General features: G+C 41.6%; 1 protein-coding gene across 2 annotated transcripts in view; it reads left to right on the top strand.

The window, feature by feature from the left end:
• Positions 1–23,709, top strand: part of rictora (RPTOR independent companion of MTOR, complex 2 a) — a 212,054-nt gene that overhangs the window by 77,118 nt on the left and 111,227 nt on the right. For both annotated transcript variants that reach the window (XM_072257524.1, XM_072257526.1), the window contains exons 7-11: positions 4,201–4,327; positions 6,012–6,181; positions 8,806–8,873; positions 16,433–16,500; positions 21,523–21,605. In XM_072257524.1, the coding sequence (XP_072113625.1) occupies positions 4,201–4,327; positions 6,012–6,181; positions 8,806–8,873; positions 16,433–16,500; positions 21,523–21,605 (516 nt within the window). The remainder of the gene's footprint in view (positions 1–4,200; positions 4,328–6,011; positions 6,182–8,805; positions 8,874–16,432; positions 16,501–21,522; positions 21,606–23,709) is intronic.

A 23,709-nucleotide genomic window follows, 5' to 3' on the forward strand; every position in this document is an offset into this window, starting at 1 on the left:
GCCCATATAAGCTGCATTATTGCCTGTACGTGGTCCCTTGATTCCCTGTCTATTCATGTGCTTGTCTAAGTGCTTTTTAAACATTATTGTCTTATCTGCTTCCACTACTTCCTGTGGCCAGGCACTTCAAGCACCCACCAATGAAACTTGTCTTGTAAATCTCCTTTAAATTTTCCCTCTCTCACCTTAAAGCTATATCTTCTTGTATTTGACATAAGTTTGCATGGTAACATGTAAGGCAGCACTATAACGTAGTGGTTAAACTGTCTGAACAGTTTATATGTTCTTACGACCATGTAGGCAGCTCAAATTGTCAGCACATTTTAGGCACCAATATAGTATGCCCATAACTCACTAACCCTCACCATGCCTTTGGAATATGGGAGGATACAGGAGCATCCAAAGACCACTGGGAGAATATATAAACTCCTTACAACGGTGGGACTTGAGCCCTCATCCCCTCATCGGTGATTGCTGGCGCTGAAAAGCATTGTGCCAACCACTACCCTGTGTGGCGCCCATCTGTCCGGTACATAGCCATTACGTACTGACCCTCTTGCTCTCTGTCACCTGAACTTCGGGATCAAGTTGCTTTCCTTTGACCAGGTGTTTATATGCATGTCGAAAGTAGGTTTATTATCACTGACATATGTTGTAAGATTAGTTTTGCAGCAGCAGTATAGTGCCAATACATAAAATATACTATTAACTATAATAAGAAATATAAAGAAACAGTCTGAGTTGAATATCCTAACAAGGATGTCAGCACTTTCAGCTGCAGCGGCTTACTTTGTTTGTGCTGTCTTCCGATAAGTGACCAAAAGTTCACTCAGACTCAGGGTTGTGTAGATTAGCTCCGCTGCACGCAATTTCATTGAGACCAGAAATAAATTGGGCTGAGGTTTTGTGAGTCGATCTTGTTTTTTTTGCAATAAAGGTAATTCTAATTTGACTGGACTTCCTGTTGTGTGGCTTTCAGCTGAAAACTGTGGCTATGTGCATCAGATTTCTCAGTGAAATCCTGCTATTTGCATAGTCCAGCTGACAAACAGAACAAAACAGGCTGGTGGTGACCCTGTAGAGATGGTGATGGATGTACCAGGAATTCCCCGCTTAGCTCTGTCTGTGTTATGACTCAATGTGAAGGAAATTGCCGTAATAAATTTTACAAGTGTGTGGGTGTATTGAATGCATTGAAGTGTTTTTTTTTTGTTTTTTTTAAATTTGCTGAACGTTTATTTGAGATGCTTATTTTTGGCATGAATTACTGCCAGAATGAGGACTGCATGAGTTAGGTTTAGAATAAACCTCTTTTACATAGTCAAATTTTCTGATATTTACATTGGAGCAGTGAGTGAAAGTTAACAATGAAAAGAATCAGAATGGAGTTTTGTTATCGGTGACATGTGGCATGAAATTTGTTGATTTGTGGCAGCAGACATACAAGTTACAGAAAATTAAATAAACAATGTAAAAGAAGTACTGTTTGGGGGTTCGTGGACCATTCAGCAATCTGCTGGTGAAGGGGAAGAAGCTGTTCCTAAAACTTTTGAGCGTGGGTCTTCAGACTCCTGTTTGGCCTCCCTGATGTTAGGCATGAGAAGAGGGCACCACCTGACTGGAGAGGGTCCATAATGTTGGATACCACTTTCTTAAAGCATCACCTTTGTCCTCAGTGATTGGAAATGTCCTCAGTGATTGGAAGTGTTGTGCTGGATTGGTCTACAACTCCCCTTTATTGGCAGAGTCTATAAGCCTCTGCAGCCTCTTGCAATCCTGTGCATTGCAGCCTCCATCCCAGGCTATGATGCAACCAGCCAATATTCTCCATTATACATTTGTACCTGTAGAATTAATCTCTATTGTACCTATAGAATTATTGTACTAGGGTCCGAATATTTTCACTGTTTGCCTTACCCCGCCTCTTCATAGTGACCTCTTGAAAGTGTGCAAGGTACGTCTTACAAATTTGACAATCTGTTGCAAGTTACATTACCATTGTCTCCTTTTATTAACCATTCTTCTTGTAAGGTGTGTATCTGTGGAGCATACCACAATAGGGCTCAATTGTGTCCCTTAGTCTATGTGCACGTGTATTAATTTTCCAAACAAATCTGCAACTGAACTTGGTGGTTATGGAATTCCTCACTGGGTTATTTTATTTTCACCCTTCTGCCCATCAGACCACTTAGTGTCAGGATGCCCCCGGTAACCAGCTACATCTGCTTGGTGAAAATATCCACTGATTGGTAGACCAAATGATCAATTGTTTCAACTCCTTATGGTCCATTCATATGACATAGAATAGATTAGAAACTAAACAAACAAAGTAATTGGTCCTGATGAAAGGTCTCGGCCCAAAACGACAACTATTTATTCCTTTCCATAGATGCTACCTAACCTGCTGAGTTCCTCCAGCATTTTGTGTGTTACTTGAGATTTCCAATGTCTGCAGAATCTCTTACGTGTATCAAAATAATTGGAATGCTGTGATGCCATTATTTATTTTCTGACAATTTTTTATAAGTGTTTCACAGCTTGTTGGAGAAATTCAGAAAAGGTAGGTCACTGTTAGAAACCTATTTTGACCTACAAAATGAGTTTTACTTGGTATGGAGAAAGGCCAAAATGGAATTCAGAAGAACGAGAGGGATCTCATTGAAACTTATCGAATGTCGAAAGGCTTTGATAGTGTGGATGTGGAGATGATGTTTCTTCTGGTGGGGAGTTTAGGATCAGAGGACACAGCCTCAGACTAGGGGTGGCATCCATTTAGAATGGAGCTGGGGAGGAATTTCTTTAGTCAGAGAGTTGTGAATCTGGAATTTGTTGCAAAGGCAACTGTGGGGGCCAAGTCATTGGGTATATTTAAGGCAGACGTTGATAGATTATTGATTAGTCAGGGCTTCAAAGAGATTGGGACTGAGAAAGAAATGAATCAGCCATGACAAAATGGCAGAGCAGACTTGATGGCCTAATTCTGCTCCTATATCTTATGGTAATAAATGTTGGGCTTTAGGATTGAGTGCTAGGCCCACATTTGTTCTGTATATTAATACATAACTAGAATTTAAATAGTGAGTTTAATCTTGGAGTTTGATGGACAGGAAAGGCTTGAGGACATTTTCATTGGAATTTGCCAGTCCTAGAGAAGTAAAACGCAAAAGCTGACCCATCTGGTCTATGCCGAGCCACTTAAGCTGCCTACTCGCATCAACCTGTACCAGGACCAGGACCATAGCCCCCCATATCCCTTTCATCCATGTCCCCATCCAAACGTCTCTTAAACGTTGAAATTGATCTCGCATGCACCACTTGTGCAGGCAGCTCATTCCACACTCATGACCCTCTGTGAAGAAGTTTTCTTCATGTTCCTAATAAACTTTTCACCTTTCCCCCTTAATCCATAACCTTTGCTTGTAGTCCCACCTGACCTCAGTGGAAAAAGCTTACCTGCACTTATCGGATCTATACCCCTCATAATTTTGTACACCTTTATCAAATCTCTCAATCTTCTACATTCTTAAAAAATGCAGCCATAATGTATTCAATCTTTCCTCCAGACCCGACAACATCCTTGTAAATTTTCTCTTGTCTTCTTTCAAACCTGTTTACATCTTTCCTGTAGGTAGATGTTCAAAAACTGCATACAATACTACAAATTAGGCCTCACCAATATCTTGTACAACTTCAACATAACATCCCATCTCCTGTACTCAATAGATTGATTTATGAAAGCCAATGTGCTAAATGCTTTCTTTACCTGTGATGGCACTTTCAACGAATTATGGTCTTGTGTTCCCAGATCCCATTTTTCTACCACACTCATCAGTGCCCTATTGTTCACTGTGTAAGACCTACTCTGGTTGGTCCTACCAAAGAGTAACACCTCCCACTCACCTGCATTAAATTCCATCTGCCATTTTTCCAGCTAAAGCAGAACTCTCTGCAAGCTCTGATAGCCTTCCTTGCTGTCCACTACACCGCCAAATTCATAAATTTGATTAGAGAGCAAGAAATTACTTTCTACAAGAATTGGGTAGCATGCTTTCCATCCTTTAAGGGAACATTAACTACTTGAAGAGGTTATGACAAACTAGTAGACAGAGATTAGATTTAGTTTGCTCCAGTAATCAGCTTCCTTCTGTGCTACTGAGATCTTGCATGGTAAAATGTTTCATTTGTTTTTTCTTTGGACAGATGATCACTGTGAACGCTGCGCTGTTTCCCAGCTCTATCGCAAATTCCCTGATTGCTGTTGGGAATGATGGTCTGCAAGAACGGGATCGAATGGTCCGAGCCTGTCTCGCCATCCTCTGTGAGCTAGGTAACCGGGCTAACTTTCCTTATCCAACTTTCACATTCAGAATCTTGACCTTGAACAATAGTGCTGAATATCCTTATGCGTCGGTATGTCTAAACTTAATGTTTGGAAGTTCAAACACTATAGAGAAAGAAGACAAAGATTTCATTCAACTTTCAGTGTAGTGATAAGGTGTAGATGACACAAAGTAAATTCATAATCAAAGTACGTAAATGTCACCACATACTATCCTCAGATTCATTTCCTTGTGGGTATTCACAGTAAATAGAAAGAAACACTACAGAATCAATGAAAAACTGTGCACAACAAGAGATGGACAAACAACCAATGTGCTGAAGATAACAAATACAAAAAGAAAAGAAAAAGAAATTAATAAGCAATAGACATCAAGGACGTGAGTTGTAGAGTGCTTAACTCATTGTGATTCTGATATGTTTCTTTCTGTTTACTGGGATCAGTTCAGTGTTGGGATAAGTTATCCCCTCTGGTTCAAGATGGTTGAGGGGCATTCAGAACTTAAATTATGATAACTTATTCCAACAGATGCCAAAAGTTCCATTTCACGATTTGAGGATAAGTAGGTTCAACGCAAAATATATTTCTGTCAACCACATTCAACCAGCTTTTAACCATTTGATTAAAAACAAGTTTAGTTTTCTACTCAAACACGAAAAAATCCGCAGATGCTGGACAAAGCGTCTCGGCCCAAAACGTCGACTGTACTTTTTCCTATAGATGCTGCCTGGCCTGCTGCATTCCACCAGCATTTTCTGTGTGTGTTGCTTGGTTTTCTACTGCTTGGAATATCGTTTAAGCAGCCTTTAGACAGGCAGATGACTAGGCAGGGAATCAAGGCACCATGTGCAGTTTAACGACCTTTACAGGGATATTTTAAGACAATATGACACAATAGAGCCTTCGACCTATCGGGTCTGCTCCACCATTTGATCTGCCTCTACTCTTTCTATGTTCTATCATGGGTTGATAGAACCAGGTGGGAGGAGGTGATGGGAGGGATGAGTAAAGGGGAAGAAAACTAGGTGAGCAGGTACATGGAGGCCAAGTTCTAAAAGTTTGATTAGTTTTGAGGGGGTGATAGTATTGAGTGCTGAGCTGTAGTCTGTAAAGAGCATCCTGATGTGTGCAGGGTTGAGTGAAGAGCAATGAAATGTACATTTACCAAAGGGTCTTGTTGGGCTGGAGGGCCTGTATGCAAGTGGAATGACTCTTAAACGTACCACACGGACACGGGTCTGCATTTGTACATAAGCAGATGTCCTTCATTGGGCAGCACTGCAACATAGTGGTTAGTGTAAAGCTTTAAGGTCAGGATTCTATTCCAGCTGCTGTCGGTAAAGAATTTGTATGTTCTTCCCGTGACCAGGTGGGTTTCCTCCCACATATTGATGAGTAAGTTGTGGGCATGCTCTGTTGGCACTGGAAGCATGGCAGCACTTGTGAGCTGATCCCAGCACGTCCTCAGACTGTCGGTCTTTAACGCAAACAATGCATTTCACTGAATGTTTTGATGTACGTGTGACAATTAAAGGTAATCTTTCATACAGGACATTAATTCCAGAGTACGTAGCTACGAATTGTACTGATATGATCATTAGTTAGCATCTTTTGATTAATTTAGTCACTGTGTCACAGTATTTTGTGTCCTAATGTTGGAGTAATTTCTCAGCACTTCAGAATGCTGAGGTGGTGGCGAACCGTGGAGGTCTGAGTACCATTCTGAAGAATGTGATCGACTGTCAGTTGAATCGGATAAACGAGGCCCTCATCACGACCATTCTGCATCTACTAAATCACCCAAAGACACGGAAGTACATTAGAACGGATGTGGAACTGGAGGTATGGCCATGGGTGCCTTTACAATTGCAGTTATAGAAACCTAGAAAACCTACAGCACAATATAGGCCCTTCGGCACACAATGCTGTGCCAAACATGTACTTACTTTAGAAATTACCTAGGGTTACCCATTGCTCTCTATTTTTCTAAGCTCCATGTACCTATCCAGTAGTCTCTTAAAAGACCCTATTGTATCTGCCTCCACCACTATTGCCGGCAGCCCATTCCACACACTCACCACTCTGCGTTTAAAAAAAAAACTTACTCCTGACATCTCTGTACCTACTTCCAAGCACCTTAAAACTGTGCCCCTTCGTGTTAGCCATTTCAGCCCTGGGAAAAAGCCCCTAGCTATCCATACGATCAAAGCTTCTCATCATCTTATACACCTCTATCAGGTCACCTCTCATCCTCCATCATTCCAAGGAGAAAAGGCCAAGTTCACTCAACCTATTCTCATAAAGCATGCTCCCCAATTCAGGCAACATCCTTGTAAGTCTCCTCTGCACCTTTTCTATGCCTTCTACATCCTCCCTGTAGTGAGGTGACCAGAACTGAGCACAGTACTCCAAGTGAGGTCTGACCAGGGTCCTGTGTAGCTGCAACATTACCTCTTGGCTCCTAAACTCAGTCCCACAGTTGATGAAGGCCAATGCACCATGTGCCTTCTTAATCACACAGTTAATCTGTGCAGCAGTTTTGAATGTCCAATGGATCCCTCTGGATTCTCCACACTGCCAAGAGTCTTACCAATAATACTATATTTTGTTATCATATTTGACCTACCAAAATAAACCACCTCACACTTATCTGGATTGAACTCCATCTGCCACTTCTCAGCCCAGTTTTGCATCCTATTGATGTCCTGCTGTAACCTCTGATAGCCCTCCACACTATCCACAACACCCCCAACCTTTGTGTCATCAGTAAATTTACTAACCCATCCCTCCACTTCCTTATCCAGGTCATTTATAAAAATTATGAAGAGTAGGGGGTCCCAGAACAGATCCCTGAGGCACACCACTGGTCACCAACATCCATGCAGAATATGACCTGTCTACAGTTACTCTTTGCCTTCTGTGTGCAAGGCAATTCTGGAACCACAAAGTAAGTTCCTCTTGGTTCCCATGCCTCCTTATTTTCTCAATAAGCCTTGCATGGGGTACCTTATCAAATGCCTTGCTGAAATCCAAATACACTACATCTACAGCTCTACCTTCATCAATGTGTTTAATCACATCCTCAAAAAATTCAATCAGGCTCGTCAGGCACGACCTGCCTTTGACAAAGCCATGCTGATTATTCCTAATCATATTATGCCTCTCCAAATGTTCATAAATCCTGCCTCTCAGAATCTTCTCGAACAACTTACTGAAGTAAGACTCACTGGTCTATAATTTCCTGGGTTATCTCTACTCCCTTTCTTGAATAAGGGAACAACTTCTGCAACCCTCCAATCCTCCGGAACCTCTTCCGTCAAAAGTCATTGGCAGAGGCTCAGCAATATACTCCCTCGCCTCCCACAGTAGCCTGGGGTATATCTCGTCTGGTCCTAGTGACCTATTCAACTTGATGCTTTCTCAAAGCTCCAGCACATCCTCTTTCTTAATGTCTATATGCTCAATCTTTTCAGTCCACTGTAAGCCATCCCTACAATTGCCAAGATCCTTTTCCGTAGTAAATACTGAAGCAAAGTACCTCCACTATCTCCTCCGGTTCCATACACGCAGTCACATTTGATTGGTCCTATTCTCTCACGTCTTATCCTCTTGATCCTCACATCTTGTGCTTGTTCTACCGCGCACACTGAAAGCATTAATCCTATTGAACAAACCCTTTATGGTGTAGCTAGCAAGTATGAGACCCTAAACACAAGTATGGGATTTGTTATAACTCATGCCCCCGTAATAGTGACACTGTCTCGTTGCCGGGAAAAGAAAACTTACTGGGATATAACAAAATGGATTAAGTAAAAAAAAACACTTTGGTGAACTAGGATCTCGTGCTTTCCCAGTGAATATGATGAATAAACTCTTCTCAGGCTTCTAACCGGGTACAGGTATCGATTATAACTGATGTTTTGATGACAAACCTTGCCATCTTTTTCAGGGATGGTGCCTGGGCTTGTGTAATCTGCTGGTACTATAACGGACTAGACATGCCCAGGCATATCCCTGAAGAAGATGGCAGAGTTTATCATCGAAGCGTCGGTTATAATCGATACCTGTACCCGGCTGGAAGCCCGAGAAGAGTTTATCCGTTCTGTGAAATACATTAATGTGGGAGAAAAAGCTATCTTATGGATGACAGTGAATTTGAGTTTTCCTGACATTAAGATGAAAAACTGATTTTTCAGCAAAAACTGCTTTGTGAATGATTTTACCTCGGGGATGCTGAATGCAAGCTGTGAGCTGAATTGTCATTCTGATATTCTCCCCGGTCTTAACCAACACCCTCCCCCACCCCACCCCCCACTACCGAATTCTGACAAGTGGTCTTTAACCTGAATACTATGTCCACAGATGCCACCTGACCATCTGAACGCTTCTTGCATTTCTTTTTTTCTAAATACGTGTCTCTAAAAGCCCTGGTTTATTTTTTGAAATCATATTTTCTTCTGTTGCAGCAAATCCTAGCGCCGTACACAGATTTTCACTACAGACATAATCCAGATACCGCAGAGGGGCAGCTCAAGTAAGTTTTCTCCTTGCATTTCTTTCAGATGTGCTATTCTCAACAGAAATTGTTGAGCGGATTAAGCTGGATAGTTCTGGAAGAGAGAGGAGCAGGTTGTGGAAGTGCTATATGGTTAAGTGGGAAATGTAAAAATTATCCTACGGGAGCGAGAATAAAATAAGAAGCAATAGGGCTGTAATAATGACACTGTCATAGTTACACGCAGCTAATCTTCACTCTTGCAGAATTGATAAATTGCAGAGTTAGTGTTCATAAGCCATTGACAGGTTTCTGGAACAATACATTATAAACCAACTAGATATCTCTTTATGTATTAATGGGACAGGAATGATGATTTTATTGTTGAATTTGATCACTCAATCGGTGAGAGTCAGAAACTTGGATCTGAAACCTGTGTTTATGGTTAAATTATAAGTTACAATGGTTTAAAGGCAGAATTGTTTAATGTGGCCAGGAGAATAGGTTAAAAGGAAGGGTGGTGGATAACGATGGCAAACAATTACAGAGATATTTTCATAATTTTAAAGATATGTTCAATTGACAAATAAGGACTATGGAAAGATTAATAGAGGGCCAGAAAGAAGGCAGAATTATAGAAATTGGCAAAGGATGGCTAAAAGTATAATCAAAAATTATAACATAACTTATGATAACATGAAATACAAAAATAGTTTCCATGAAGTTATCTTAAACAAGGTAAGATCCTATGGCATTACAGGAAAGATACAGGCAGGAATCAGCAAGTGGAAATATAAGGGGGCCTTCTCTGTTTGGCTGCCAGTGACGGGTGGTGTTCCTCAGGGGTTGGTATTGGGACTGCTGCTTTTCACATTGTTTGTCAGTGATTTAGGTAATGGAATTGATGACTTTGTGGCAAAGTTTGTGGATCATATGAAGATAGGAGGAGGGGCAGGTAGTGCTGAGGAAGCAATGCAATTCCAGCAGGACTTAGACAAATTGGAAGAATGGGCAAAAAAGCGGCAGATGGAATACAGTGTTAGGAAATGTACGCAAGTGCATTTTGATAAAGGGAACAATACTGCAGACTATTATCTAAATGGGGAGAAGGTTCAAACATCAGAGGTGCAGAGGGACTTAGGAATCCTCGTGCAGGACTCCTAGAAGGTTAATTTACAGGTTGAGTCTGTGGTAAAGAAGGCAAGTGCAATGTTGGCATTTATTTCAAGGGCAATAGAATATAAAAGCAAGGAGTTAATGCTGAGACTTTATAAGACACTAGTCAGGCTACATTTGGAGAACTGTCAACAGCTTTGGGCCACGTATCTTAGAAAGGACGTGTTGTCATTGGAGAGAGTCCAGAGGAGGTTCACGAGGATGATTCTGGGAATGAAAGACTAGATAAGGTGGAGAGGATGTTTCCTTTTGGTGGGAGTAGCCAGAACTGGAGGGCACAACCTCAAAGTTGAGGGGCACCTTTTAGAACAGGTAAAAAAGAGAGTGGTGAATCTGTGGACTGCTCCGCCACAGACTGCGGTGGAGGCCAAGTTCGTGGGTATATTTAAGGTGGAAGTTGATTGTTTCCTGGTTGGTCGGGGCATCAAAAGATATGGTGAGAAGGCAGGTGTATGGGGTTGAGTGGGATCCGGGAACAGCCATGATGGTCTGGTGGAGCAAACTCGATGGGCTGAATGGCTAATTCTGCTCCTATGTATTATTGTCTTATTATCTATGTGAAACATACACTCCAAGGACAGGAGTGGGAATTGATAAGTTGAGACTTAATAAATGGTATTTTGAAATTTGTCTTCATGGTTAAAGAAACTGAAAGCATCACAATAATAATAGAAAAACCATGGCAGAGAAGGGAGAAGCTTAAACCAATCATTAGGGAAAGCTATTAGGCCCATGATAGAACTAAATTTAATAACTCCCCTGGGTCTCATGGGTTAAAAAATGTAAGTCTTTAAAAAAAGTGGCTGCAGAACTAAATAGATCACATGATTTAGAGTGTCCAAAATTTTGGAAAGGGTCAGAGCAAGCTGGAAAATCACGAAGAGTAACACTGTTCGAGACTGGGTGGAATAAAGCTTAAGGTCTACCGTTAGGGAAATGCTGGCGTCTGTTATTGAAGAAGTATCAGAAAAACAATCAGGCAGAGTGGATGTGGTTTTACGATGGGGAGTTTGGGTTGGACAAATCTTTTGGAGTTTGTTGAAAATATAGTATGTGTTGTGACGTTACCAGAGAGACACTGAGGCTAGTTGAATATAGAAGTGTTTTATTCAGCAAAAACAAGCAACAGGCATCATATTGAGACTCTGTTGGAAGATGAGGCCTGCCTGACCCAATATTGCATGATATTTTTATATACTAAAGATCAAAGGTAACAGCAGAGCATTTCTATAGTTACAGTGTATCTACAATGCTTCCTTGGAATTACATAGTTTTCAAACGCCCTTCTCTTTGCACCCACAATCCAGACACCAAAAATGAATGTTAATTCCCACCAGCTCTGGGCCACATTCATGCATATGCAGGCTTCTACAGTCAAATGGAAGGCCATTGTTCAGAGCTGCATTTTAAAATTCAATCTGCAATCCATATTCAAATATGAAGATTGGCTGCTGTTGAACTTAGTATTTGCTCTGTACCCTAACTCCAGAATACCTCCGAACAGTGAGCATGATGGATGGATCATGCTCACTGATGGATGAGCATAAGGAATGTTGTCGAGTTACAGAGCGATGTCTTCAGCCCAACCAGTCCATGTCAACCACATTGTCCACACACCCTATACCTACACCCTCTGTAGTTTTGGACCTCATTAACCTGGGAAAAGACTTGCCATCTGTCTTTATCTATGTCTTTCATAATTTTAGACATTTCTAAAAAGTCATCCTTCATTCTCCCATGTAACAAGGAATAAAGACGTAGCCTGACTAGCCCTAGTCCTAGAGTTAGCCACATCTTCATAAATCTTTTCTGTACTTTTTCCAGCTTAGCCACCTCTTTCCTGTAACAAGGTGACCAAAACTACACGTGGTACTGCAAAGTGCAATCCCAACAGTGTATAAAATTGCAACATAACGCCTTACCTGCTGTACTCAAATCTCTGAATGATGAAGGCCAATATGCTATGTGTCTTTTTCACCACTCTGTCTACCTGTGACACTGCTTTCAATGAACTGTGCACTTGTACTCCTAGCTTCTTCTGTTTTAGTGCCTTACCATTCATAATACAAGCCCTGTGTTGGTTTAACTTTGCCAGAATTCATCACCTCTCACTTACCTGTGTTGAAATCTATTTGCCTCTCCTTGGCCCATTTCCCTAACTGATCAACAGCACCTGTAATCTACGATAACTTTCTTCACTATCAACAGCACTTCCTAATTTTGTGTCATCTGAAAATTTACTGATCAACTATTGTGTGTTTGCGTACATCACTTACAGAAATAACGACTAGCAGGCATCCCAAGACTGACCCCTGCAGCACAACACTAGTCATCAGCCTCCATTCAGAGAAAAAACTGTCAACCATCACCCTCTGGTTCTGGCCTCCAAGCCAATCTTGAATCCGGATTCAGATAGATTTATTGATCACATGCAGTGTACATTAAAACATACAGTGAAATGTGTCATTTGTGTTAGTAACCATCACATTCAAGGATGTGCTGGGGGCAGCCCATAAGTGGTATCACACATTCCAGCCCCAACTAATTCCACCCAAAATAGCTGTCCCTGACTCCCTGGGACCTGACTGTCCAGACCAGTAAATGGGGCGTTTTTACATTTTGATTTGGAATATGTTGGATACCTTGAAAGGGGTATTGCATAACTTAAGAGATGGTGGTGTTAGGGTTTTCGACTCTCGGTGAGGTAGGGGATCTGCCTATCCCATCGTGTGAAGTCTGGCCCTGGCAGATTGAGCGAGGCCAGCAGGTGTTTGTGGAGCGCTAAGAGCACAACGAGGCACTGAGACGTCCTGGTCATCCACCGCAAGAGGTGGTGATCTCGTTAAACTCTCCCGGCAGAAGGCAAAGGCAGACCACTGCTGTAACCTGGCGAGTATTCGATTTCCCAACATGTCAGAGCGGCGTGCAGGGAAATCGCCCAACTACTGGAAATTCCAGATGCCACCTAATGACGACGGTGGTATTAGGGTTATGCAGTATGTTAACAGATTTTGGACTGGCTAACTTACCAAAACTAGCAAGCTTCATAGAAATCTACAGCACACTACAGGCCTTTTGGCCCACAATGTTGTGCCGACCATGCAACCCACTCTGGAAACTGACAGAATTGCCCTAGCGCACAATCTCTATTTTTCTGAGCTCCATGTACCTATCTAAGAGTCTCTTAAAAGACCCTATTGTATCCGCCTCTACCACTGTCACTGGCATTGGGTTCCACACACCCATTACTCTCTGTGTGGAAATCTTACCTCTGACATCCCCCTTGTACCTACTTCCAAGCACCCTAAAACTTTGCCCCCTCGTGTTTACCATTTCAGCCCTGGGAAAAAGCCTCTGGCTATCCTCACGATCAATGCCTCTCATCATCTTATACACCTCTTATCAGATCACCTCCCATCCTCCATCGATCCAAGGAGAAAAGGCCAAGTTCACTCAACCTATCCTCATAAGGCATGCTCCCCAATCCAGGCAACATCCTTGTAAATCTCCTCTGCACCCTTTCTATAGTTTCCACATCTTTCCTGTAGTGAGGTGACCAGAACTGAACACAGTACACCAAGTACTGTGGGAAAATGGATCATTTTTGGGAGGAGAGGAGGGCAAGCTATAATTGGATGTCAGAAGGATCAGTATTTACAATCCATATTAAAGAACAGGATGAAGGGGCTGAATATATTGTCATTCAATATGTTGCTTATACAAGGAGAGGTGGGAGAAGGTACAAAGATGCTGCAGAAATAGTGGGGGAAAATTGGCAGATGGAGTGCAAAACTTTAGAATATTGTTGAAATGAAGAGAAAGACGTTCAGAATGCTGTGCTATAAACATCTGGCTGTTGTTATGCCTGTAACACAAAGTTTGCATGCAGATGCATCACATAATTTACAAAGGGAATGATAGCCTTTCTGGAGGGATGGAACATCTTAGCACAGTGCAGGCCCTTCAGCCCACATTGTTGTGCTGACCTTTTAACCTATTCTATGATCAGCTAACCCTTCCCTACTACATAACCCTCCCATTTTTCTTTTATCCATGGGCCTATCTAAGAGTTTATTAAATGCCCTATTGTATCTGCCTCTACAACCACCCCAGGCATGGTGTCTACCTCTGACATCCCCCCACCACCACCACCCTCTTCCCATACTTCCCATCACCTTAAAATTATGCTGCCTCATATTAGCCATTTACACCCTGAGGAAAGGCACTGGCTGCCGATGCGAAAGGTGGGTGACATGGTGGTGCACCTGATAGAGCCTCGGTATTGCAGTGCCAGAGACCCAGGAGTTCTACCCTTAACCATATGGGTTTACACTGAGTGCACCAGTTTCCTCCCACCTCCTACAGGTAAGTAGATTGTCCACTGTAGATGGCCCCAAGTTTATAGGTAAGTGGTAGAGTTTGAGGCAAATTGATGAGAATATGGTGGGAAAAATTGGGTCAATGTAGAATTAGTTCAATGGGTGGTCAATGATTCAATGGACCAGTGCCCCTTTCTGTACAGTATCACTTCAGTCACCGACTCCAAGTCAATAATAGTGGATTGTGATGTTTTTAACCCAAGATTCTTTCTGAAGTCGGGATTGAGGCATAAAGCTTGTTGCTTCACAATTGTTTTATTAAGCGCAAAGAGAGTTGGAAATGTAGAGATACAAAGGTTCTGTAGCTGAGGCTAGAAGTTAAAAAGATGGTGTACCCCATAGACAAGAAACATTCCATTAAAATTTGTAGATAAGAGTTAACCAATCTGGTAGTCCCTATTCAACTAATACAACACCAGAGATGCTTCCAGAGCTTTGCAGAATAATGCAAAGAACTGTAACCACAGTGAGACACATGAAACAATTGCATATACATACTGTGACCACTAGGAAGCATACTAAACAGATACATAAATTTAGGTAGCTATGTAAAATACAGGCAGACAATTGTTAAGCAGCATAGAAAATATCTATTAAATAGTCTAATTCAACAACGACATTTTCCTAAACTGGGTGTGAGTTTATCTGGAAACAATCTGAATGCTTTAGATAGATATTCGATAAGCAAAAGGGTAAAAGACTACCTGGAGTACACCTAAAGTCCTAAAAATCTTTACCTGTGCAGTATTACCTCACTTCAGCTGGATGAGACAGCGAAGGTAGAATGAGAGTAACACAAACAAATTGCAGGAGGAACTCAGCAGGTCAGGCAGCATCTTTGGAGGGGAATAAAGAGTCAAGGCTTTGGGCCAAGACCCTTCATCAGGAATCACGATGAGGGGTCCTAATGAAGACTCGCAGCCTGAAACATTGACCCTTTATTCCATTCGAAAGATGCTGCCTGACCTTCTGAGTTCTGCCATCATTTGTGTGTATTACTCTGGATTTGCAGCATTTGCAGAATCTTGGGTTTATAATTGAGCTCGAGAGAGAGTTTTGGTGTAGCTGACTATTATAAGCAAAAGTCAGGCAGGGAATGGCTCACACACTTTAGCATATGTGTGAGAACATTACACATGACTGAGGTTCAGTTTGAATTGCCCCAGTGGTGGAGCAGTTTAGTGCACCTTAATCTGTGCCGAAGTAAGTTAAGTTTATTGTCATTTAACAATATACATGTGTAGCCTCAAACTAGACAATGTTTCTCTGACCCAGTGTGTAAACATTCTATACATAACACACGCAATGCATAATAGCTTATGAAAGTAAGGATAAAATCTACAGCTGGATTACACATAAATAAATAAACTAAAGTTGCATAAATTAAATATTGTAAGGTATAGAACAGATTAACCAGTGACACTTTGAATGTGATGTGGCAGAGAGTTCAGAAGCCGAATGACCTGAGTCGAGACTGTTTCCCATCCTGGCTGTTAATTGTTTTCATGCATCAAAATCTCCTGCCTGATAGAAAGTCAAAGAGGATATTGGATGGATGGCTGGGATCCTTAATAATACTAAGGGCCCTGTGCAGCGCTCCCAATAAATGTCGCTGATGGATGATAGAGAGACTCTGGTCTTATGCTTGGGTGCTCCTATACCAGATGGAGATGCAACTTGTAAGGATGCTTTTAGTGCTCCTTTAAAATGCAGTTAAGATGGGGTGGGGGCCTCGCTTTCCTCCATCTCCTTAGGAAGTGGAGGTGTTGCTGTGCGGCCTTGCTCAGGGAGGTGATGTTAAGAGACCAAGTGAAATCATCAGTGATGTGAACTCCCAGAAACTTGGTGCATTTATCTATCTTTCTCTATCACTTGCGCTCTCTTGCTGTCTTGCTTACACTCCCACTGTGATATGGCGCGGTATCACAAAGGCTGGTCCCCATGTAATCTCAGCCATCAATGATATACTGTACGTATGCAGGGAATAAACTGGATTCAGTTATATTTAAGGTGTAATAAGTATTTTTCTTAATTTTCATGCAGAGAGGACAGAGAAGCACGGTTATTAGCCAGCAAAATGGCAATAGTAGCAGCCTTTCGATCCTGGGCAGGTAAGATTCAGTATACAATTGCTTCATTCTGTTTGATTTTTGACACATGAAAAGACAGTGGTATGGTAAGGATTTATTGTTTGTTCCCAATTATCCTGAGAGGAATAACTATATACAGTGATGCTAGAAAGTTTGTGAACCCTAGAATTTTCTCTATTTCTGCATGTATGATCTAAAATGTGATCAGGTCTTCTCGTAAGTCCTAAAACTAGGTAGAGAACCCAATTAAATAAATAACAGTTATACTTGTTCATTTATTTATTGAGAAAGATGATCCAATGTTACATGTATTGTACGAAACCTATTTGGAGTTAGGTGTTCCAGTCAATGAGATGAGATTGGGGGTGTGAGTCATAGAGGTGTCCTGTCCTCTAAGAAGACACACAAAGTCAGGTTACTGACAGAGCTCGAGTGTTCATCAGTCCACAGTAAAAGAAGTTGTCTACAAATGGAGGAAACTCAGTACTGTTGCTACCCTCCCTAGGAGTGGGCATCCTGCAAAGATCACACCAAGAGCACCAACGTGCAGTGCTGAAGGAGGTGAGAAGGAACCCAAGGGTAACAGCAAAGGGCCTGCAGAAATCTCTAGAACTTGCCAAAGTCTCTGTTCATGTGTCCACCACAAGAAAAACTGAACAAGAATGATGTTCATGGAAGGACACCACAGATGAAACCACTGCTCTTCAAAAAAGCATTGCTGCACGTTTTAAGTTGCCAAAGACCAGCTGGATATTTTACAACACTTCTGGAACAATGTTCTGTGGACAGATGAGACAAAAGTTGAACTTTATGGCAGAAATGCACATTGTTATGTTTGGAGGAAACCAACACAAAAAAACTCATCCCAACTGTGAAGCACGGTGGAAGGAACATCATGGTTTGGGGCTACTTTGCTGCCTCAGGGCCTGGACAACTTGCAATCGTTGAGGGAACAATGAATTCAAAATTGTATCAAGACGTTTTATAGGAGAATGTCAGGGTCCTTTAACTGAAGCTTAATAGAAAATGGATAATACAACAAGACAATGATCTGAAAGACAAAAGTAAATCAACAACAGAATGGTTTAAAAAGAAGAAAATCCGTGTTTTGGAATGGCCGAGTCAAAATCCTGACCGTAGTCCTATAGAAATGTTGTGAAAGGACCTAAAGAGAACAGTTCATGCAAGGAAGCCCATCAACATCCCAGAGTTGAAGCTATTTTGTAAAGAGAAATGGCGTAAAGTTCCTCCAAGCCGATGTGCAGGACTGATCAACAGTTACTGGAAATGTTTGCTTTCAGTAACTAGTGTGACCCCCCCTCCCCCGTATCACAATAACTTCAACCAAAGGTTCACATACTTTTTCCAACAAATACATGTAATATTGATCATGTTTCTCAATAAATAAATGAACAAGTGTAATGTTTTAGTGTTATTTATTTAATTGGGTTTCTCCTTATCTAGTTTTAGGACTTGTGTAAAGATTTGAGAAAATTTTAGGTCATATTTATGCAGGAATAGCGACTATTCTACGGGGTTCACAAACTTTCTAGCCCACTGTATTGTCTTCATATGAAGACCATGAAGGCAGCAGGTAGTGCAGCTGTCTGACACCTCCTATGCTGTCTGGAATTTGCCTATTCTCACTGTGACTGAAGAGGTGTCATGAGTACTTCAGCTTCCTCTCCCATTCAAAGACAAGCTGATTTGTAAGTTAATTAGCTGAGGTAACTTACCCTTTGTGTAGGTGGCTGATGGTAAAATTAGACGTAGCGTGTGTTAATGAGATGGAAATGCTCTGAGAAGACAATAAGACATGGGAGCAGAATTAAAGCAACACACTAAAAGTTGCTGGTGAACGCAGCAGGCCAGGCAGCATCTCTAGGAAGAGGTACAGTCGACATTTCGAGCCGAGACCCTTCGTCAGGACTAGCTGAAGGAAGAGTTAGTAAGAGCTAGAATTCCTCGTGGGAGCAGAATTAGGCCATTTGGCCCATCGAGTCTGCTGCATCATTCCATCATGGCTGATCTATTATTCCTCTCAAACCCATTCTCCTGCCTTCTCCCCGTTATCTTTGGTGCCCTGACTAATCAAGAACCCATCAACCTCTGCTTTAGGTATATCCAACAATCTGGTCTCCACAGCCACTTGTGGCAATGAACACAGATTCACCATCCTCTTGCCGAAAGAAATTCTTCCTAATCTCCGTTCTAAACAAACATCCTTCTATTCTGAGGCTGTGCCATCTGGTCCTAAACTCCCCCCACTCTTCTCCATGTCCATTCTATCTAGGTCTTTCAACGTTCTTCAGGTCTCAGTGAGATTACCCCCCCCCCCAAATCATTTTTCTGAACTGCAGTGATAACAGGCCCAGAGAGCCATCAAATGAACTGTCTTAGATGGGCTGAATGGCTGCTTCCTATGCAATATTGAAATATAATATAAAATCTATACCATTTTGAGTACAATCGAAGGTTAAGTCTTACTACTACGATTAACAGTGCCTGTACTGGGATTGGTGCAGCATTAAGTGACCACTCAATGCTCCAAACCCTATATCCATGTCAGTGCTATTTTAGCGCTTATTATTATTGTTGTGGCATAACTTGCAGCAATCTTATTAGGAGGATAACAGTAATATAGTCTGTAGTCAGCATGACAGTTTGAGGTATTACTTTGATACCCAGGTGATTCTTTTGTAAGCCCTAGATGGAGTGGACATAGAGAGGATGTTTCCTCTAGTGGGAGAGTCTAGGACCAGAAGTCACAGCCTCAGACTAGAGGGACATCCATTTAGAACAGAGATGAGAAGAACTTTCTTTAGCCGGAGTGTGGTGAATCTGTGGAATTCGTTGCCACGGGCAGCTGTGGAGGCCAAGTCATTGGGTGTATTTAAACCGGAGATTGATAGGTTCCTGATTAGGGTGTGAAAGGTTATGGGGAGAAGTCAGGAGAATGGGGCTGAGAGGGATAATTTATCAGCCTTGATGGAATGGTGGAGTAGACTTGATGGGCTGATTGGCCTAATTTTACTCCTCTGACTTATGGTCTTATATTCCCCTAATGTAGCAGATAGACCATTTTGTGAAATTCTTTCATGTGAATGAATAAAGTATTAAGTATTTTAAGTAAATTAAGTATTATCAAAATCAGTAATTTGATCATTGCTGTGCCAGTGACTTCATTTATTCACATCTGATCTCATCTATTCATTGGGTAGATGAGAAAAATAGAATGAGTGTCAGTATCAACTGCTCCATCACTTCCCAGCTTCTTAATTCATCCCCCTTCCCCACCCACCCACCTTGCCATTCGCCTGGGTTTTAGATTGTGAAGACACGTAGTCCCCTTTTATTGTCATTTAGTAATGCATGCTTTAAGAAATGATACATTATTTCCTCCGGTGTGATATCACAAAAACACAGGACAAACCAAGACTGAAAAAACTGACAAAACCACATAATTATGCTTATAGTTACAAACAGTGTAACAATACCATAACTTGATGAAGAAAGTCCGTGAGCACAGTAAAGTTCAAAGTTTCTCAAATGTCCCACATCTCACGCAGATGGGAGAAGGAAGAAAAACTCTCCCTGCCATGCCGACCACAATCCGAAAACTTCTCCCTCTGATCAGCTCTCCGACACCGAGTACTGAGCGGCATCTCTGCTGAACGATTCAATCTCCTTCTCGGTTGCCAAAAGCAGGCAAGGCCGGGGATTTTGAGGCCTACCCTCTGAAAGATTCCCGACCACACAGTAACGACAGCAGCGGACGGGCGTTTCAGAAATTTCTCCAGATGTTCATCTGTGCTTTCACGTCCATTCTCCATCAAATCAGAATTGTCCACGGCCCCTATTTAACAGATACGATACCATTTTTCACCAGAGAGCTGCACACGCATGGCGCGCTGCCATCTTCTCCTCCCGCCGTTTCAGCAGTCATTTGCCAGCTTGTTCTCCTTCCCCTCCCCCTACCTTATTCTGACTTTTGCCCTCTTCCTTTCTGGCCCTGATGAGGCTCTTGGTCTAAAATGATGGCTTATTCCCCTGCCTGACCTGTTGAGTTCCTCCAGCATTTTGTACATGTTACTTAATACATGCCTTAGTAATAAGAGCTTTAACACATCCAAGCCATAATAGAAATCTGTCTGGTCCACCAAAGGAAAATGCCATTTTTACTGTTTCCTAAAGAAGATTCCAGACGCACTTAATTATTTCCTCATATACAAAGGTCGTTTCTTAATAAATTGCAGGCATTGCCATGATGTCTGCATCCTTCGAGTCTTTTTTTTAAAAAAGTACTTAAGTCATTTTGAAGCCACCTGCATACTGAAACCATACTGAAGGTGGTTTTGGTCTAGTCCTACTGACTTACAGCTACCCTCCCATTTCAGAGTATTAAGATTAACCCTTCTGTATCAATGTGTGCCAGATAGGTTTTTCCTCACCCTGGCTATTCAGTATTGGCCTGTTGTTTCAACATGGAGTAAATGGCAGAATATTGGAAGCAGAGGTGAACAATTGTTAATCCCTGTAATTTGATTTTGAATGTATAGTGGAGGAAGATTTTTGCCTAAGAGTCCAGAGCTAATGTGCTGGTTTCCTCTCACATTCCAAAGGCATACGGGTTAGTGAGTTGTGGGCGTGCTATGTTGGCGCCTGAAGCACGGCGACACTTGCAGGCTGCCTCAGCTCATCCTTGTTCTGTATTGGCTGTTCAAGTTTCCAGCTTGTTTAATATCATTTCCAGTACAAAGTATAAAGGAGAATGAAATAATTGCTCCTCTGGTTCCGATGTAGCATGAAAAAACGCACAAGAAGATAAAGAACACTAATAATAAAATGCAATAAATATAAATACATTAGATAGCTTATGAGGAAATGATAAAGTGGTGGTCGTTGGAGGGGTGGAGGAGTGGATTAATGGCACGATGCATTTCACTGTATGTTTTGATGTACAGTGTTATGAGAAAGCTAATCTTTAAATCTTCTAATCTTGCATTGTTCACACTGTGTGCCTATGTTCTATTTGTTTTATAGGGATTATAAATTTATGCCGGCCAGGAAACTCAGGCATCCATTCTTTGATAGGAATACTTTGTATACCAAATATGGAAGTACGGGTAGGTTGCTGTTTATACTCAAGTGCTGACAGTTAATTGTTCGCTGAATTGTTCGTTGTAAGTGCACCTTGTCACATTTTCCAGGTTATTACAAATGATATTTGTATATGCTGTAGTCTCTGAATATTGACATTTTCCCTCTTTATGCACATATTATTTATCGTTGTTTTCTCCACTTATAACTGAGAGGAATTTGTGCAAAAATATGAGAGTGAATCTTTAGATGTAGGTTAAGTTATGGAGATGGTTTTATGAACGACTCAAACTGATTTTCATTGAGTTGCTACATGACAGTGGACTTGAGTTCATTGTCTTAATGCTTTGGTGCGGTCCTGAGCTCTGCTGCCTTGGGGCACATCTGGCAAGGTGATCTTAGTTTAGGTGGCATAGTTGAGGACAGGATTCACATGTAATTGACCTAATATCTGACACTAAGGAGAGAAAAACATTGCTGGGATTTACTTCTCATATCTACCTGGTTTAAGATTCAAGATGGTTTAATGTCATTAAGGTGTCACTTAGCAAATGGGGATATACAACCAGCCCAACAACTTGTGAATGTGGAACTAAGCCACAAACTATACAACATCTCCTGCAATGCCCATCGCTAGAGGAACCCTGTGCTGTTGCAGATCTTGCCGAATTCAGCAACAAGGCACAAAATGTGTCCAGTTCTGGCTGGGCCATGTATAGACTGTCCGTGGGCACGATAAAGAAGAAGAGAATGTCATTTCCAATACACAAGTGTAAAGGAAAATGTAATAATTGTTACTTTTCCTGCAATGTAGCACAAAAAACAAAATAAAGAACATAATAATTAAAAAGCACAATAACTATATGTACAGTGGCATGCAAAAGTTTGGGCACCCCGGTTCAAATTTCTGTTACTGTGAATAGCTAAGCGAGTAAAAGGTGACCTGATTTCCAAAAGGCATAAAGTTTAAAGATGACATATTTCTTTAATATTTTAAGCAAGATTACTTATTTCCATCTTTTACATTTTCAAAATAAAAAAGGAAAAAGGCCCAAAGCAAAAGTTTGGGCACCCTGCATGGTCAATACTTAGTAACACCCCCTTTGGCAAGTATCACAGCTTGTAAATGCTTTCTGTAGCCAGCTAAGAGTCTTTCAATTCTTGTTTGGGGGATTTTTGCCCATTCTTCCTTGCAAAAGGCTTGTAGTTCTGTGAGATTCTTGGGCCGTCTTGCATGCACTGCTCTTTTGAGGTCTATCCACAGATTTTCGATGATGTTTAGGTTGGGGGACTATGAGGGCCATGACAAAACCTTCAGCTTGCTCCTCTTGAGGTAGTCCATTGTGGATTTTGAGGTGTGTTTAGGATCATTATCCTGTTGTAGAAGCTATCCTCTTTTCATCTTCAGCTTTTGTACAGAGAATGTGATGTTTGCTTCCAGAATTTGCTGGTATTTAATTGAATTCATACTTCCCTCTACCAGTGAAATGTTCCCCATGCCACTGGCTGCAACACAAGCCCAAAGCATGATCGATTCACCCCTGTGCTTAACAGTTGGGGAGGTGTTTTTTTCATGAAATTCTGCACTCTTTTTTTCTCCAAACATACCTTTGCTCACTGCAGCCAAAAAGTTCTATTTTAACTTCATCAGTCCACAGGACTTGTTTCCAAAATGCATCAGGCTTGTTTAGATGTTCCTTTGCAAACTTCTGACACTGAATTTTATGGTGAGGGCACAGGAAAGGTTTTCTTCTGATGACCCTTTCATGAAGGTCATATTTGTGCAGGCGTCACTGCACAGTGGAACAGTGCACCATCACTCCAGAGTCTGCTAAAGCTTCCTGAAGGTGTTTTGCAGTCAAACAGGAGTTTTCGATTGCCTTTCTAGCAATCCTACGAGCAGCTCTCTTGGAAAGTTTTCTTAGTCTTCCAGACCTCAACTTGACCTCCACCATTCCTGTTAACTGCCATTTCTTAATTACATTACGAACTGAGGAAACGGCTACCTGAAAACGCTTTGCTAGCTTCTTGTAGCCTTCTCTTGCTTTGTGGGCATCATTTATTTTAATTTTCAGAGTGCTAGGCAGCTGCTTCGAAGAACCCATGGCTGCTGATTGTTAGAACAAGGTT

This window comes from Mobula birostris, chromosome 5, assembly GCF_030028105.1.
Source record: "Mobula birostris isolate sMobBir1 chromosome 5, sMobBir1.hap1, whole genome shotgun sequence".
Taxonomy (NCBI): Eukaryota; Metazoa; Chordata; class Chondrichthyes; order Myliobatiformes; family Myliobatidae; genus Mobula; species Mobula birostris.